Source organism: Sinohyriopsis cumingii, chromosome 6 (genome assembly GCF_028554795.1).
Source record: "Sinohyriopsis cumingii isolate HCF-2022 chromosome 6, ASM2855479v2, whole genome shotgun sequence".
Lineage (NCBI taxonomy): Eukaryota > Metazoa > Mollusca > Bivalvia > Unionida > Unionidae > Sinohyriopsis > Sinohyriopsis cumingii.
Genome location: NC_142966.1, coordinates 67,770,226 through 67,789,476, shown reverse-complemented (window position 1 = coordinate 67,789,476; position 19,251 = coordinate 67,770,226). Strand labels below are relative to the sequence as shown.

General features: G+C 36.2%; 1 protein-coding gene across 1 annotated transcript; it reads right to left on the bottom strand.

The window, feature by feature from the left end:
• Window positions 1–4,536: 4,536 nt before the first annotated feature.
• LOC149797123 (uncharacterized) lies at window positions 4,537–15,353 on the bottom strand. Its single transcript, XM_089960716.1, has 5 exons — window positions 15,134–15,353; window positions 10,205–10,779; window positions 9,255–9,624; window positions 5,972–6,390; window positions 4,537–5,466 (listed from the first exon to the last, which is right to left on the bottom strand). Exons 1-5 carry the CDS (start codon window positions 15,345–15,347, stop codon window positions 4,537–4,539), a joined length of 2,508 nt encoding a protein of 835 aa, XP_089816842.1. The 5' UTR covers window positions 15,348–15,353.
• Between the last annotated feature and the right edge of the window lie 3,898 nt (window positions 15,354–19,251).

Below are 19,251 nucleotides of genomic sequence, written 5' to 3'. Positions count from 1 at the left end.
AGTGCATATTTTCCACACTTAACACATGTAAAAAAATATTAAGTCAGTGAACATGATAGCAGCATAGAGATATACCAACATTCTCCCCACAGTGTATGTTGCTAATACAAACAACTTCACCTTATACCGGTCACTTTATCACGAGTATATTATAACAGCAGAACGGTACAGAAAACGAAAGTGGCCTTTGCAGACTACGCGCAAATGTGTGGAAGCGCAGATATATCAGTTTACAAATAAAACGGAAAGTCTAGAAAAACTATTGTATTGTTTTATTCTGCTGTATGCTTGTAAAACATTTATATTGTACAGACGCACATGCAATCCTGTCAGTTTCTCCAGTCGCACATAAGATATTAATTTTATGGGTAAAGAAATAAAATAGATCTATCTTGCCCTAATATACTCGGAGCTACCATGTACGCAGAATGGATCTTGACCTCATCTACGCCACGGTACAAGGTATGTGTTCTCATTAGCGTATCAATCAAAATGCGTTTCAGAATCTATGTAACTTCACGTACATACCTGCCTAACATGGTAGTTTATTTATTCCTAAAAAATGACATATTATGCCGAATGATTCGCTCAAGTGTTTATTTCTCAATAGATGTTCGAAGTTGACTCAGTTGCAAGACGCAATGTACAGTGATCGTTTAACATTAGCTCGCCTGAAGCGCGCGCCGCCTAGGTAAAGGATTAAGCGCCAACGTATTGGACAGATGTTTTCACTAAGGAAACATTAAACTGTACTTGCAAATTCCTAAGCTTTTTTACAATTTATTTTTATGTCCGAATAATGAATATATGTATCGATGTTTGTTTTCTTTCTTCTTTCTGGTATCAACCTTCGCCAAATTTCCCGTGTGTGTTGAGACCCTAACCCCTTGGTTTAGGGCTTCGACGACCAGCTAGAGATTCGGAGTACGTTGGTAAAATAAACAAAACAACAAAATAACAAACATGTTTGATCCCTACATTTAATTTCCCATATTTACGCGATAAATGATACAATCTCATCATCATAACGATGCATTAGATCACCTCATCTCATCAGCCAATCAAATTACGTTTACAAAATCTGAAGCATCGTTCTGGCGTTACATTTAAAACTCAGTTTTTGACCAGAACCTCGTTTGGCGAAGAACTCACAGAACCACGCTAGAGGTCTGGTTGAAAGAGACCACACGGGTACGAAATATCGAGGATGAATGCAATGCGTACTATCCGAGTTCATGGGATAAAGAACATCAGCGTGGATAATACCTTAAGGATACCGAAACCAAAGGATTCCTTCAAATGTTTCCTAAATATGTTGCAAAAATAACATAACAATGCGTCGTCAAATTTAATTTCCAACACTTATCATTCGACTCGCATTGAAAAGAAACTTTGATCTTTCAATTTGTTATGAGGTATAAATTATACGTTTGGTCTTGTGTGTGTGTGTGTGTGTGTGTGTGTGTGTGTGTCTTGGAGGAACATAACGGCACTTTTAGGATATTATTGGCTATATCATGCCGAGAAAACAGGAGCTAAGTGCCTTTCTCAAAGACACATCGAGTCTTCCGACTATACCGCGGCTCCTTGATTATACATGTTACAAACAGAAAAATAACATTATGGGTATTTTGTTCTAAATTACACGTGTCCACGCTGTTCTCACCCAGATAATACTTCCCATTTCTTGTGTGCTACCCATACCTATCTGGAGACCCTTAAGACTGTTTAAAGATAGATTTTCAAATCCTTAATCCTCTGTCATTGTCTAACGTTTTAAGTTTCGAGTTCACACAATGTCTAGGAATATATAATATATTAGCCAAGTCCGCATGTATTACATACATGTAGTTGTAAGACAATCGCACAAATATTTTGAGGGGCTGAAGTATGCTGGAGAGGCGGGATTGGGAAAGGTGAGACTGGCCACATGGTACGAGTGAACCATGCGTGGCTAACATAATGAAATGCATGACTTCCTCCCCGCGTTTTCCATGCATGCAGTGCCCACTGCGAGCTAAATGGTGGATTTTTTAGAGAAGAACTCCCATCCACGGACTTAATACAAATATTTTGAACTTGTAAAAGCTGCTTTAAAGATTTACGTGACCGTATTTCTTAATTTTAAGATAATATTGATTAATTCGTTCTTCTCCTTTACATCAAATTAGTAAGGACTTGATTCCACGGCGGCAAACTGTAAAATGCATACGTTGGGATCCGAACACAAACATAAACCAGTACGTGTTCCACCCTCACCCCCGACAAGACCGGTAGTGTTTCTACAGGGATGGAGCGAGAGCAATCCCATCAACTAAGAAACTTGAGCCATACAAACCTATATCTCTTACAGACTTGTACCATAGCCCACTTGTGTATCGGATCTCTAACTTAATTTGAAGCCGTTGTCATCAGTTTATAAATCCGAGTCAAGAAAATGCTACTTTGATCCTTGTTTCCTTCGGATCTTTATTTGCCAGATCGGCTCATACAAATAATGATAAAACAAACCCTAAATATATGAAGTTTAAATAACCGCCCAATATAATCTCTAAACCTGAAAATGTAATTAAATGGTTGTAGAAGTACCTTGAATTTCCTGTACGCCGTGACTCGAACCTCCGAGACTCGAACCCACGCAGACAGAGGTGAGATGGCAATGATCCGTAACGGAGAGCGCGTTAGACCACTCGGCCACTCGGGGCCCCTCTAACAGATTGCGAATGTGAGGTAAATTATATAACAATATAGTAATTCGCCACACATGCATACGTAACAGATATGTTCTTCATTCGAGGGAAATCTCAGCACAAGGTCATCAAATTTAGCCAATTTCTCGAATATAACAGAATTCTAATCATCTTCTTAGGCTTAAAGAACCTAATACGTTCGAAAAACAGATGCACTTACCAACTGAATAATGAAATGCCTTGTCCGCATTTTTAATTCCACTCATGCATAACTGATAGGTTCTTGTCAAGGTTCACAATTTAAATCATTTTTTGATGCATAAGAGCTGGTGGCCATATACAGATTTCTATCAAGTATATGTCATATAAGCTGCACAATCATTGGTATTTAATTGAATGTTTTGAAAATTTCATTAGAAAGAGTTTTCTATTCGTATACAATTTATCAAACTAATTGAGTAAAATATCTGTGATCCATTCTATTCATATGAAATTTTTCAAACTAACTGAGTAAAATAACCGTGATCCATTCTATTCATATGAAATTTATCAAACTAATTTAGCAAAATAACCGTGATCCATTTTATTCATATGAAATTTATCAAACTAACTGAGTAAAATAACCGTGATCCATTCTATTCATATGAAATTTATCAAACTAATTGAGTAAAATAACCGTGATCCATTATACGATTATAGACTTTTGATGAGGCTGATACAGAAGTTTGATGTTTTTGTTTAAATCTGGGGCTGGAAAATTATCAATGAAAGGTCAGCAATTGTTTTTCATATGAATTTCAGTTAGGGTCCCCGGGTGGTCGAGTGGTCCAAAGCGCTCACCGTTACGGATCACTGTCTACGTGGGTTTAAGTCTCGGACTCGGCAAATGTGGGTATGTGAGAAAGCGTGCTAGTAGCTTCCCGTGGGTCGGTGGCTCTTCCCGGGGTTTCCAGGGTTCTGTATCCACCAGTTGTACTGATCGCCAAAAATAACCTATCATATGTTGAAAAGTGGCTTTGAACCCCGCAACAGCAACGTTTAATTTCCTGATAGCAGTGTGACAATACTTTGCGTCATTTTTATACAATATTCACAGAAAACGTTAACCCAAAAGTTGACTTTTTCGTGCACTATGCCATATACCAATTAAACCAAATTATAAACAGAAATGGCACAGAAACAGTTGTAGCTCGTTTCCCTAACAATGTTAGACCCCTCAAACTTTTATCTAAAGCGAAAACGGGGAAATATGAAAATACAAGCAGACGGGAGGATACAGAGGCGAATGAAGAGATGTACAGACGGAATAAAACAGTCACTGATTAATAATGGTTGATAGCAACTCGATCATTCTCTGAATACTGGATAATAGACTTTAGACACCATGCCAGCTTTTGGAATGATATGTCACTTTCGCGTGATGGCAATCTGAGTATCATATAGCAAAGACATCTTTTGGCAATTAAAGGAATACGATTAAAACGAGGCCACAAAATAAAACACAAATAAACTATTCAACAAATTTCATAGACTTCATATCAAATATCACGAAAATATAATTTTTCTTGAACACATAATTGCAAATATCCTGTGCAAGTCAGTAACGTTGCTATGTAGTTTTGCTAAGTGCTCTAGTATGTCACAGTGACATCGATTTTGCATCACGTGACATTTTTAAGTTAAAAACGAGAATGTCATGTGATTAAATTAACATGTACGTAGCTGGTCAGACGAATCTTTGTGGAATTTCAGTCATATGTTTATATATGGTTTTGATTTTGCTAGACATACATGTGTGGAGCACAATTATTAAATCAACAAACAAATTTCATCATGCAGAAACTGATCAGTCATCATCAACATCATCGTCAAAGAGATGAGTAAACACATCCGCTTCATATTCCTCCTCATCTGAAGAGTAATATGATACTTTACGACTTGTGCATTCTTTCGACTTCGTATTTTGTCCGGTCCTTGTGTCACCTTTTGTGACCTTTGCAACAAGTTGATAAGCAATATCTGTTTTTTGTAATTCCCGTCCTAATGCATCTTCTTCTACGCTTGGTTCTCCCAAAGTTCTGTCTTTTGGATTTGTTTGTTTAGGAAACATGCATTTCGCTGTTGCATTAGTCGGAGACGGCGACATCCTTCGTGGTGGTGAGTATGGTCTGGGCGGAGACGGCGTGAATCTGCCTGCAGGCGAATATAGTCTAGGCGGAGAAGGCGATATTCTTCGTGCAGGTGAGTACTGTCTAGAGGATTTTCCACCACGTAAAACTTCATCCGGGTTCTTTGACCTAGTTCCGTCTACGTAAATTATTTCTATTTCTTCGCTTAAAGACGGACTTACATTACTTTCTTTGACTACTTCAGCCTGGTTCAGAACCGTTTTTCTTAAGGCAGGTTCTTTAGATGCTGGGCTCACAACAAAATGATCGATTCTCGGCTGGAGAGCGCCTCTTAAGTCAGTGTTCGACTCCGAGTTAGATTCCGTGCCAAAAATATCAAATACTTGAGTTGATGTTTTATGTAGTGCTTTTGGGGAGCCAGCTCTTGAGTCGAGAGAAGTTTCATGGTGTAGCTGAGTTTGTGGGAGATAATCTGGAGGACAACTTTTACAAGAGGAAGGACTGGATCCCTTGAAATTCATGCGCATTGGGACGTTCTCTGCAGTCGGAAGAATATTTTTTAAACTGACTCTTTCTGTATGACTCACCGATAGACCCTTGCGAGTACAAATCCCACTATTCTGGTTTGGAGGGCTGATGAAAGGGGTCTGGAAAGTAAAGAATACCAACTCATAATTTTTTGCAAGTCAAAACTGATAGGAAATTTAGACGTTTTAGAGAATTTGAGAGGTCATAAGCATACCAAAATAGCCTCCAGAGATTTACCACTTCTACATTTTAACTCAAGATAAATAATATTTCCCCTCAAATTTCTCAGGCAGCCATATTGTCAAAAAAATAATATTGTTGTATTACAATGAATGACAACGTAGACACTTTACAGTTTTAAACTTATCCTTACATTGTTAGTCAAGCCAGGGCGAGGTAGAAAGACCACGTTTCGATCTGCCTTCGTGCGTTACCCAATTTAAATGACTAACATTTACAGAACCCATGTGTTTTATTTTGCCTTCAAAGTTTGTATTGCATTGGATACTTTAATAAGGAAACAAGACTGATTTTCATTACAGTGCCGGCAGATTATTTTACATCAAACTGGACTCCGTACGCAATTCGTATATATGAGAGAGAGAGAGAGAGAGAGAGAGAGACCTTTTGGGTTGCATGAGTGTCATTGGGCATGTTGGACAGGACTTCGTCTTTGAAATCTGGCTGGGTCGATTTGACTTTAATATCGAAAGGATACTCTGCGAGTAAGGAAATTGGGGAAGTGCACGTGCTCCTGTCCTCTCTTTCCACATTGTTGGTTGAGGTACACACAGTTCGCACGTGCACACCATGGTGATCTATCACTTCTTCATCTGTGCCTCCAGTTCTATACGAAGAAAATGGGTTTGAAATTTCGTTAGTCTCTTCTCTTTCTTTTTTCTTAACTTGAATTAACGCATTTGTAGAAGCTGAAGTCCTCTGTGCCCACGGAATCAGAAACAGTACGACGGCACCGATTATAATGGGAATTCCGGCACAGTGGAAGGCAATGTCATAGCTTCCGGTTAGGTCATATATATTCCCTGAAATATACAAATTTTCTTTTCTGTAATGGGTGTAATGTGTTGAAATATGTTTGAAAGCATTGAACGATTCGTGTTGATATTCAAGAACTGAGTGATAAGTTTTATCTGGAAAATTTTATTCCCGTGAACGAGACGAACTTTGCACTTCTGCGGTTTCGGCACTCTCAGAACCATATAGCCGAATCTATAAGGATGATGGTTCCTATTGGTTTTGGGCTTTCTTCAACTTTAAATTTTATCTTTTGATGTTCTCTGCCAACACCTGAACAGTCAAGAATACAGGGAAATTTAGAATGAGCTGTGAAAACTTAGTGTACAATTAATCTTCAATCAATATTTAAAGTTTAGAAGATAAAGTAAGCTGATTTAGAAATTAATGTCTACTAAAGATACAGTTCAATAAGGCTTATCATAGATATGAATCTATTATGCTCATGATAGATACCAGTCTACTATGTTTATCATACCTACCAGTCAACTACTATTTGATTATAGATATGAATCTACTATGCTTATGATAGATACCAGTCTACTATGTTTATCATACATACCAGTCTACTACTATTTTATTACAGATATGTCTACGATGCTTATCATACGTACAAGTCTATTATGCTCAATATAGTTAAGAGTCTAATATACTTAATATGCATACGAGTCTACAATACTTATTATAGATGCGATTCGACTATACTTATCATACATGTGAGACTAATTTGCTTATTACAGATGAGTCTACAATGTTTACAAGACATGCGAGTCTGCAATGCTCATTGTAGATATGAATCTACTATGCTTATCATGCATACAAGTCTATTACGATTATCATGTATAAGAGTGTATCATGCTTATCAAAGTTACAAGTACATATATACGAGTCCACCATGCTTATCATATATACCAGTCTACAATGATTATTAAATATGCAAATCTATTATGCGTATACATTCAAGTATATTAGTCTACTATGTTTATTATAGATATGAGTCTGCTATGCTTATTATAGATATGAGTCTACTATGCTTAGTATAGATAAGAGTCTACTATGCTTATTATATGAGTCTACTATGCTAATTATATATGAGTCTACTATGCTAATTATATATGAGTCTGCTATGCTTATTATATATATGAGTCTGCTATGCTTATTATATATATGAATCTGCTCTGCTTATTATAGATATGAGCCTACTATGCTTATTATAGATATGAGCCTACTATGCTTGTTATAGATATGAGTCTGCTACTCTTATTATAGATACGAGTCTGCTATGCTTATTATAGATATGAATCTGCTCTGCTTATTATAGATATGAGCCTACTATGCTTATTATAGATATGAGTCTGCTACTCTTATTATAGATATGAACCTACTATGCTTATTATAGATATGAGTCTACTATGCTTAGTATAGATATGAGTCTACTATGCTTATTATATATGAGTCTACTATGCTAATTATATATGAGTCTACTATGCTAATTATATATGAGTCTGCTATGCTTATTATATATATGAGTCTGCTATGCTTATTACAGATATGAGTCTGCTACGCTTATTATAGATATGAGCCTACTATGCTTATTATAGATATGAGCCTACTATGCTTATTATAGATATGAGTCTGCTACTCTTATTATAGATATGAGTCTGCTATGCTTATTATAGATATGAATCTGCTCTGCTTATTATAGATATGAACCTACTATGCTTATTATAGATATGAGCCTACTATGCTTATTACAGATATGAGTCTGCTACGCTTATTATAGATATGAGTCTGCTATGCTTATTATAGATATGAGCCTACTATGCTTATAATAGATATGAGTCTGCTATACTTATTATATATATGAGTCTGCTACGCTTATTATAGATATGAGCCTACTATGCTTATTATAGATATGAACCTACTATGCTTATTATAGATATGAGTCTGCTATGCTTATTATATATATATATATATATATATATATATATATATATATATATATATATATATATATATGTCTGCTATGCTTATTATATATATGAGTCTGCTATGCTTATTATATAGATGAGTCTGCTACGCTTATTATAGATATGAGCCTACTATGCTTATTATTGATCTGAGCCTTCTATGCTTATTATAGATATGAATCTGCTATGCTAATTATAGATATGAGTCTGCTACGCTTATTATAGATATGAGCCTACTATGTTTATTAAAGATCTGAGCCTACTATGCTTATTATAGATATGAGTCTGCTATCTATAGATATCAGCCTGCTATGCTTATTATAGATATGAGTCTGCTACGCTTATTCAACATATTTAGGTTTATATCTTATTTTTAAAGTGGACTCGTTTCCTCTTGAATCTTTTTCAGAACCATTTCGTCTTCCCCATCTATTATTGTTCATCCAGTGAGTTGTCGCACGTGTCTGAACCCATGCAGCAATATATGGATTTTTCATAACCAAATTATCTGGAGTTTTAAATCGGCCAAACCAAACGTATATCCAAAGGACAATATTCTTGTTGTTGTTGTTCTTCTTCTTCCTCTAGAACATAATTTATTAGGGAACAAAAATCTATTTCTTTAGAAAGTTTGTACATGTAGAATTTTATGTTGCTATGAATATTACGTTCAAGTGATTCCGAAAACATTGTTCAACGCTAAACATTATGTATGTCCTGAAATTCCTCATGGACTAAAGTCTTCTGAGAGACGTTCTATCGTGTTTTCACTAAAAAATATACCATGCAGGTGAATAATAAAACATAACTTTGGGTAGCCATGTATATAGTGATACAGCCTCGGTAGTAAAACGGTCAGTGCATACGTATTTTAATCTGCAGTGAGAAAGAACGTAAACTACCTGCTATAGGTGGTCCTAGTGTAAACGTAATGGAGCTGACTCCGGTCAAAAAACCCCAGGCGAGGACCGCATTTTCAAGTCCAACTACGGTCATTGTCAGGATCGAGAGTAGGACCACGAAGCAGCCGTCGACCAAACCCACTACCACGACGTAGATGATAACGCCGGTTAACGACTTGGCTAGTGGCAGCAGCATAATGGCAGTTCCAGTCACGACCATGGACAACTGGTGCATGTGCAGCCGATTTAGAAACTTCAATTCCAAGATCTTCCCGAACATAAGTCTGCCACACGCGGTGCATCCTCCAAACAGTACCATTATAAAGGAACCCTTCTCTGGTGGGATACCAATATCCAATGCAAAGGACACCTGTGCAGTAATCAAATAAAGAAGTTAATAGCAACAACAACAACAACAACAACAACAATAATAATAATAATAATAATAATAATAATAATAATAATAGGGCTGTGATACGTCCAGGTACACCGACAAACTATTGTTTTCTTTTTTGAAAGTTCAAATATGGTAACCCTAACTACTACTACTACTTTTACTAGTACTAGTACTAACGAACTTCACAAAGACTAAACGAAAGGCAGAGATCGTACCGAGCATCGTTGACACACTATGAGCACTACTCCATAAACAAAGCCGGATTAAAGGCGGAGAAAATTATACACTTGCTCCACCACCACCCCACCTCCTCCGCACATTCACACGCCTCCGATCCAGGGAGTCCGCAACGCAGTGAAATGGTAACTGGTATGTATTGACGGAAGGGGGGGGGGACTTTTGAACATACTGTAGATATTTCTAGCACCTTAAACCGGTACTGCCCATATATATGGGTTCTGCCTAAAGATAATAGAAACTAAATTAAATATTGAATGTATTTTGAGCATTATTTACAGGGGAATACAGTGTTGCGCTTGAAGAGAACACTTACTAAATGCACGTAGGGTATGTAGAAACCAAACATCGCACATGTAATGGCTATCACCCAAATGACGAAAACTCGGTTCTTCCATAAACTTGGATCTTCGAACATTTTTCGTGTTGGTGATGTCAAAATTTTCTCAACGGGGCGCTTTGCCCGTTTACGTACGGGTTTGATCCAAAAATCTAAAAGGGCTGTCAATGTACACGTGCCAGCAAAGAATCGAAAGGTGTTGCGCCAGCCGATAGAATTGACAAGTGCCTGCGAGACTGGGGATATGATTAGGGTCCCAAAGCTGCCTCCCGTTACTGTTACACACACAGCAACAATCATGTACTTGTCGAAGTAATCTGGAGCGATGGTCATGGTTGGTTGTGTGGCCATGGATGTACCAACCCCGTAAAGCACTGAGAATGTAAAGAACATCGTAGGGAGATCTTGTACGAAGGAAGAAATCAGCATTGAAATCGCACAAATGAATCCGCCAGTCGCCATCACCAACCGGTAACCGAACCGGTTTAGCAGAAAACTGGTGATTGGGCAGAAGGTCATGGAAAGCCCGTATGCAAGTGACCCAATCCATGCTGAAAGTAGAAGAGATAAAAAATATGGTTCCGTATGTATAATAATAATAATAATAATAATAATAATAAGAAGAAGAAGAAGAAGAAGAAGAAAAGCAACAACAACAGTAATGACAACAAATGGAGTTATTATCAAGCAGGAGTTCATAATATAATCCTAACCACGTGACAAAAGTCTGCATGACTAATTGATAAATAAATCATGCAAACTGTGCATTAACCTGTTAAAGTGATTGATTGCCACCCATCGACATTAGAATGCACCTACACTGCAGATGTAGTTGCATAAAGAAGAGAGGTATTTGAATACGATCATGGACATACAGTTTTAAGCATTGATGAATAGATTTTTTAAAGTGTGTCACGGTGATCCAATACGAGCATGCGACATACAGTTTTAGGCATTGATGAATAGATTCTTTAAAGTGTGTCACAGTGATCCAATTCGAGCATGCGACATACAGTTTTAAGCATTGATGAATAGATTCTTTAAAGTGTGTCACAGTGATCCAATTCGAGCATGCGACATACAGTTTTAGGCATTGATGAATAGATTCTTTAAAGTGTGTCACAGTGATCCAATTCGAGCATACGACATACAGTTTTAAGCATTGATAAATAGATTCTTTAAAATGTGTCACAGTGATCCAATTCGAGCATGCGACATACAGTTTTAAGCATTAATGAATAGATTCTTTAAAGTGTGTCACGGTGATCCAATACGAGCATGCGACATACACACTTCTACATGATAATGTAACCAAACTTAAAGTTTAGCTTCTATACATGTCTCTAGGGAAAAAAAAAAGAGATGTCTTCTGATATGCTGCTTGCCACTTTCTATCCTCATTCAACATACTGAAAACTTTTCTAGTGCAAAGGTGACACGGATTTAAATAAATGATCAATTTTAGAGTTTTTAACACTTTATTTTTATGTAGTTTGGAAATTTCTAAGTCTACGCATGCATTGAATGGGTCTTTCTAAATCACTAGTAGCTGCCATCTAGCGGTCGGTCGTGGAATGTATGAAAGGCGTGGCATTCAGCTGCCTATCTTGAACTATTGACTAATTCCAACTACAGTCGTCGAACATCTAAGCATACTATATTTCACAAAAATAACCATTCTTAAGCACGCGACTAACACATGTGCGACAAGTGACACGTTAACACATTGAATGAAAATAAACAAATTGTCTGCTTGACTGTACGGGTTTGACTAAAAAAAACCCACTAAAATATCCACAACCCCCCCCCCCAAAAAAAAAAGACTGTTTAAGCAATATGGTAGATGACTGATATTTTGTTTAGCATTTGTCATTCACAGAGGAATAAGGTACGGCGTACAATACAAGTACATATTATAGACTACAGTACAAGTACACTGTTGCTACACTGAAAAACAAACATTTTGCATTAGCACGACAAAAATGCTGCGCTCAGATTGAATCGATTGTAATGATTTTTACACTAGTCGCTAAAGAATGGAATATTTAAGATAGCTGTTGGTGTCACATATTGCAGCCCTTACAACTGTCATTTTCTAGATTGTTTACGTTTTATTTTTTGTTAAATTTATTCCAAACTGTGATTTGATGGCGTTTTTTATATGAGGTTTGACCAGGGTGAGATATCCCTGTTCTTATAAAACCATTGATTCAATCACCAGGTTCCCTCTAGAACAAACACACTGAATTCTGTCCTCATCTCGAATTAAAGGGGTGACCTTGCAGGTATAATTAATTTTGTGCTTCCCACTCATTTCCATTATTTAGACAAACGTGTCACACACATAAACCAGAACAACCTAAACAATGTAATACTACTACTACTACTTCTACTACTACTGATACAATAATAATAATAATAATAATAATAATAATAATAATAATAATTAAAAAATATTATTATTATTATTTTTATGATTATTACTATTATAATAAAGCGATAATTATCAAGAAGGTGCTTTAACTGGAATTTAAATTAAAGACAAGGAGCGGATAAATGTTCTTGGATGCCTTCATTTAGACATATTTAAGCATTATATTTGTATCAGTTTTCAATAGATAATGATCATCTTGCTTAAATATAAACAAAATAAATTGCTGCATGATATAATAAAGAAAATATAAGAGTGCTGTCTATACGACACAATTCTGAACTCGACTGTACTAACGTATGCATCAATGTGGTTATATCAGCGACTTTACTGGTCTGAAATAAAGTATTAATTGTTGTTCCAAAATTTCATACTAAAGCAGCTTGACCAAGCTCTGTTTATTCTTGATTGCTGAGTAATACGTATCTTAGTTGTCATCACAAAAATTTCAGACGAAACTTATGGATTTGTACAATAGCAGTCTGATACTATTTTGGATCAAGAAAAAGGGATGCTGGGTTTAATAATTTAAAAAATGTATTTCAGTGAGCATGACTTTTACTCTGATATAAATAGTAGGATACATTCAATACGGCTTAGACTGGATCACATAGTGTGGTTGACCTAGTCTAAAAATGTTGACGTACTTTTATCATTGATTTTGTGGTATGAATTTCTCGGGGCGTTTAAATCATGATCTTCGAAGGAATACGCAAAGTAAATTAAAATCCGCACACTACTTAGTAAAACTGAAATAGTGGATACAGATGAATGGCTATATAACCTGCTGTGATAATTTTATAGCATTTATAATTTTTACATACAGTCTACAACAGACTTGACGCCCGTATCCAGTAGATGAACATTTGTTTTACCCAGGTCTTATTTTTCATCATGGCTTACAAGACTCTAATTTCGTCATGATATAATTTCTTAAAATCAGTTTGGGAAAATCTTGAGGAATACATTTCAACATGTTATTGGTAATAAATATTTAGTTTTAAGACAAAAATATCAGGATAGAAGGATTTTCTTTGCTACCAAATACAAAGATTTGTAAAGGGTAAAAAGAGTCAGTCACCTACTCGAATGCACCAGGTGGTAATGTTTGATTGGTTGAATGTCCGTGATCACGTCTGTTCGAAATTATCAATTAGCACACCCTCCCTTTTGTATGTACCTGCCTACCTATACAAATAAGTGAAAGGCATCAGGGATATAAAATATGCACAACACTTAGTAATTTCATTCACTGATTTATAAGTTCTAACATGAATGTCTACAGTAGGTTCCAAACACTGTCAACTTGTTATCCTTTCGAATCTTATGGGTGTATTTGTTTAGTAACAGGCCGCCATGTTTGCATGTGCGAGTCTATATTTTCTTGCAACAGTTGTGATGTAGTTCACCGTCTTTGGTAATCTCGATAATTCCGTAAATGTTGCAGCAACGTCTCCTTTGCCACACGCAGACAATAAATCTTTCTTGTTTTGTTGATTTTTTTTTTATATAGAAATATTAAAACTAGATCTTGCAAATATTAGACGCAGACAATCCAGTTTTTACTAGAAACCAGAAAAGATCAGTGAACGGTCAGTCTGCTTGTTTATATCGAAAGCTTCCGTTTGTTTTGAAACGCAAATAGGTCGACAGTGTTAAGAAACCTTGGCGACCTTCATGTTAAAAAATAAAATATCAATTAATGAAATGACTAAGTTGTCTGCCTTTTTATATCCATGTTGCTTTTCATTTCTAAAATCGGTAAGGGATACAAACGGAAGGGTGTGCAAACACTATAGCATCTTATTGATGTCTGAATCGATGTCCACATCCATACAACCCTTCACTGCGGTAATAAATGCTAAGGAATGAAAACATCGTAGTGTAATTGACATACATTAGAGTCCAATTTAACAACTCGATATCGAACCATGATAATATGAAAGCAGACCTTTAGAACATACAATTTATAAGTTTGCGCCGAGGTTTGAGGGTTGCGCTTCATCCAGTTTCAAGAAACGTTACATTTATAATGTTTGATTGGTTCATTATCAGCCTCAAGTACAAAGTCAAGTCGAAAAGTTCTTAATCTGCAAGCCAGATACTACTGAGTAACTAGATTGGAAAGACTATTCACATCAAGGCAACACGCCAAGGGCATTTCGCGATCTCATATTTTTGTCCTAACTTACCATCTTAATTTACCGATTCAAAATTGAATACTGGAAGCAGAATATCTTGCAATCTGCTGGTCATAAATATAACAATCCTCATCCTGTGAAAGTTTAAAATATTTTAACATGTTCTCCATATTTGATTAGCCATAATTCGATACATATTTTCAAAGATTAGTCCACAACTTACCGTTATTTCTATTGAAAAAGTAGCCCTACCTGTGTACTAGAATTCCCACTTGCACCGTATCCAGTATACTCCTTTAAATATCGAAATACTTTCACCATCAACTCGCTTACCTGCCTCAGCCTTTGAAGATCCAAAGCTTTGTAAAACTTCCACGAAGAAAACACCGAATGCATGCAAAACTCCGAGAATGAAAACTTGGGACGTGAAACAAAAAAAGCAGACCAGCCAGGCGTATCTACTATCCTTTTGGATCCACACATTAGAATTTTCTATTTCATATTTTTCCTCTGCAAGATCGAGGAAAGCGTTTTCCGAAGCCGCCATTTTACATCAACCAAACATGGCCCGGCTAAAGGAAGTTGTATTTGATTACGTAACAAAATGACGTCATTTATTTTATTACCTAAATTAGACCGGAGAATATAAAACGTTGTGGATAACATGTGCAGGATAACATTTTTATAGTAGAGGGTTTTCCAATTCTATACTGGAAAAGAAGAAGAAACTTTAGTTTATTTATCTTCTCTCCGTTATTGTCATCTTTATCATTGTCCTCTTCTTTAACAAACACCAGTACCACAACCAACCTTAACTTCAGCAATAATAACGAAGGCAAATGCTACTATTACTACTGCTACTGAGAATACAACAAACTAAACAACAGCAAGAAAAATAACGACGCGAGGGGGGTCGATGGGTCAGTTGCCCCTGGGTGCCAGACGAAGCGGAGGGGGTGCTGAACGAACTTATTTATGCTGAAATTTCATAGTATTTCACCTCACCTTGCTGTAACGGGTGCAGTTCTTGACAATAATTATATTTAGGAAGCGGGTAGGAAATTTGGTAACTGACATATCAACTGTTCTTTGTGGCAAAGTAGGGGCGCCATTGAAGAACATTGCCACAGAATGCATCGAACCCTCGCGCCGACATTGACTAAACTACATTGCTACTGCTGCTGATGATGCTACGAAAACTACGGGCAGATATTACAAGAAGTTATGATTAATACAGAGTTTGTTCTCATTTTTAATTTGACAGTTCGTTCTAAGTTTTAATTTTATAGTTTGCTTTTAACATGCATTTGTGAAAATAGAAAGAAAATTAAATGTTTCGAGGAGGTAATACTTAAACGAATAATCAAATAGTCTATTGTATAATATCGCATAATGGTAAAAGTGTCACATGACGCAGATAACGCCATTTGTCAGAGAACAAACACCGTGCCTCACTCACTCGATTGCGCCTCAATCGATCTTGTCTCCGTCGCTGTCTTGCTATGTTCAGTACAATATACAATATATCGCAATTGTTTTTGGAAGATATGAAGATTTAGTTATTTAAAGAAAGCCACACTATGCCCTCGTGGAACACAACTGTATATCTCTCATTAACATGGATAAATTTGCATAATATCGAAATAAATGCTATGCATCTAGTTTGCACACAAATACTAAATAAGTGACCTACTATAGATTTCTTCAAATCTGTAAATAAAATTAGTTATATATAATTAGTCAAATGTAAATAGTCATATAAGATAAACAGAAAACGAACCCCTTCAAAACTCTCTCCGACAAAATTTGACACCAAGCCTAAAGGCCGGTTGAGCTAAACAGGAAAGAAAGCATTAATTATTTATGAGATGCGATTGTTTAAGTTTAAATGATAAAGGATATCTACTCGTTTAATTGACCAAAACACCAAAAGTGAGCAAAGCTTTGCTTTGAAGAGAGCTCACATCTATATAGCCAGACAGGCACAAAACGGTACTTAATCAACAGTTGGGTTGCAGTTGAGAGCTTCCAAGTCCAAACAACCAGTCAGATACCGATAAATAGCGGTTTTCATCGAGTGTAGCAGAATCACTGTGAGCCGATGTGGAAACATGCCCACACCTCCTTTCAAAATGGGATCTCTGTCATAAAAAATTAGAAATCAGTAACACGACTTGTTTTAATTTCATGTCAAAAATAGTATTAAATGCTTTCAAGGAACACCACACGGCGGCCATAATAAAGTCTACATACATGTATATTTGTTTCTATATATGCTTGGAACGGATAGACACTGTAACCCCTTTCTTCAGCATATATTCTGAGTACATTTCGTGACATTTGCCGTTAATTATGAGAAGGATTCAATGTACTGGTCCAGTGTTCTCCAAACTTATTGAGTAAAACTCTCGAGTTCCCCCTCACCCCCTGAAATCAGGATTCACGCCTCGTATTTTGTAACTTGATGGGTATGAAAAACAAGATCAGGTTCAAAACGTTAAATCAGGTTCCGTACTCTCTAAACGTATTAAGCATTAAAATTGGACAAGGGCTCAAAACACCCAAAGTCAGCCCCATGTTCTTGAAACATTTTATGCATACAAATCAGCCACAAACTCAAACTCACAAATATTAAGTAGAATAAAGTTATAATCACAGAACATTCATGATTTTCTTATTTTGGGTTCCTTTAATAGACTGCCAAATTTATATGACACGCGTGCACCGTTAAGAACACATTCGATTATTGGTTTGGAACTTAGCTCCGATTTTGTTTGTTATTTATTTAGTTAGTTTTTAATATTTTTGCTTATAAAGATTCGAAAACACGGATCCAAACATGGCCGGCCCGAGAATATTAGTGAACTAGGCGGTCGCCTAGAAAGCCAGGTTATAAGGGGAACCGAATTTGATGGTGGTGTATTTTTTTCGGAAGGGAATGGGGTAGCACCAGAGTCATATGTAGTCTATAGCGCCAAAAGGCCTTGGGCTGGCGCTGGGGCTAAGCATGATACTTGGAGAGGAACTCAGGTGAAGAAAATTAGGAATTCTCTGTGATACTCTCAGTTAAAGGCTTAAAGCTTCAGTTTGGTGCCTAAATAGTTTAGTGAATCTGAATTACGGTCCTTTTTGTTCAACGTCTTGGAATCTTACCATTATGAAAATCACACAAAAAAGATTTTGCATTTGGCAATGACAGAGAAGATCCACAAGAAATATATGAAAAATAAGACTAAAAGGAGCGTTACATCATCCTAGCTTTATTTTCATAAAGTTAGATTTTAGATTAAAGCACGAGTTGTATTTGGTTTTGTTACTTGTTTGATATCATAGCAACAACACCACGTTACTTTGTGACGATGCAATTGGAGTAAAAGGCTTTGAGGCTCTGAAAGAAAAACTTAAAAAGCCATTAAAATTAATTCATAATAAATCAAAAGTACAGATAGTTTCACATATTATCAGATGATGCATATTACACAGAAACACAAAAACATCACAGATTTCGAAAAATGTGGAGTAATGTACATCATTCTCAGCTGGGAAATTGAAGCGTACCGACAGACTTCACTTCACTTATATATCATTAGATATGATGCAAATTTCAAAGCTGACGATTTCCAAATGGCAGACAGCTTGCATTTCCAATTTGCTAAGCAGATTGCAGATATGTATGTATGTATGTATGTATGTATGTATGTATGTACGTATGCGTGTGTGTGTATGTACGTACGTACGAATGTACGTATGTATGTATGTGCGTATGTATGTATGTATGTATTTATGTATGTATGTATGTGTGTACGTACGTACGTATGTATGTATGTATGTACGTATGCATGTATGTATATATGTACGAATATGCGTATATATGTATGCATGCATGTACGTATGTATGTATGTATGTAATATATGTATGTATGTTTGTATGTATGTATGTATGTATCCATGCATGCATGTATGTATGCATGCATGCATGCATGTATGTATGTATGTATGTATGTATGTATGTATGTACGTATGCATGCATGTATTTATGTATGTACGAATGTACGTATGTATGCATGCATGCATGTATGTATGTATGTATGTATGTATGTATGTATGTATGTATGTATGCCTGCATGCATGCATGCATGCTTGTATGTATGTATGTATGTATGTATGTATCTTTATGATTAAATAGACTAGGTTTTGCATTTTCAAAATCAGAAATACCTCAGCAAAACCATTTTATTCGATTAAAAATCAATCGGCATATAACTAATGATGAAAATGCCGTATGGGATCAATGTCACTGTACCAGCTTGGGTGAGTATCACGAATTAGATTTACACCTGTTTAGATGTTCAATATTATGTGAATACTGTCTCGATCCATGCTATTACATCAGTTGACCATCACTGAGGTGAAGCGTTTGCTTCAATATAACAATAAAAAACTGCTGCTAA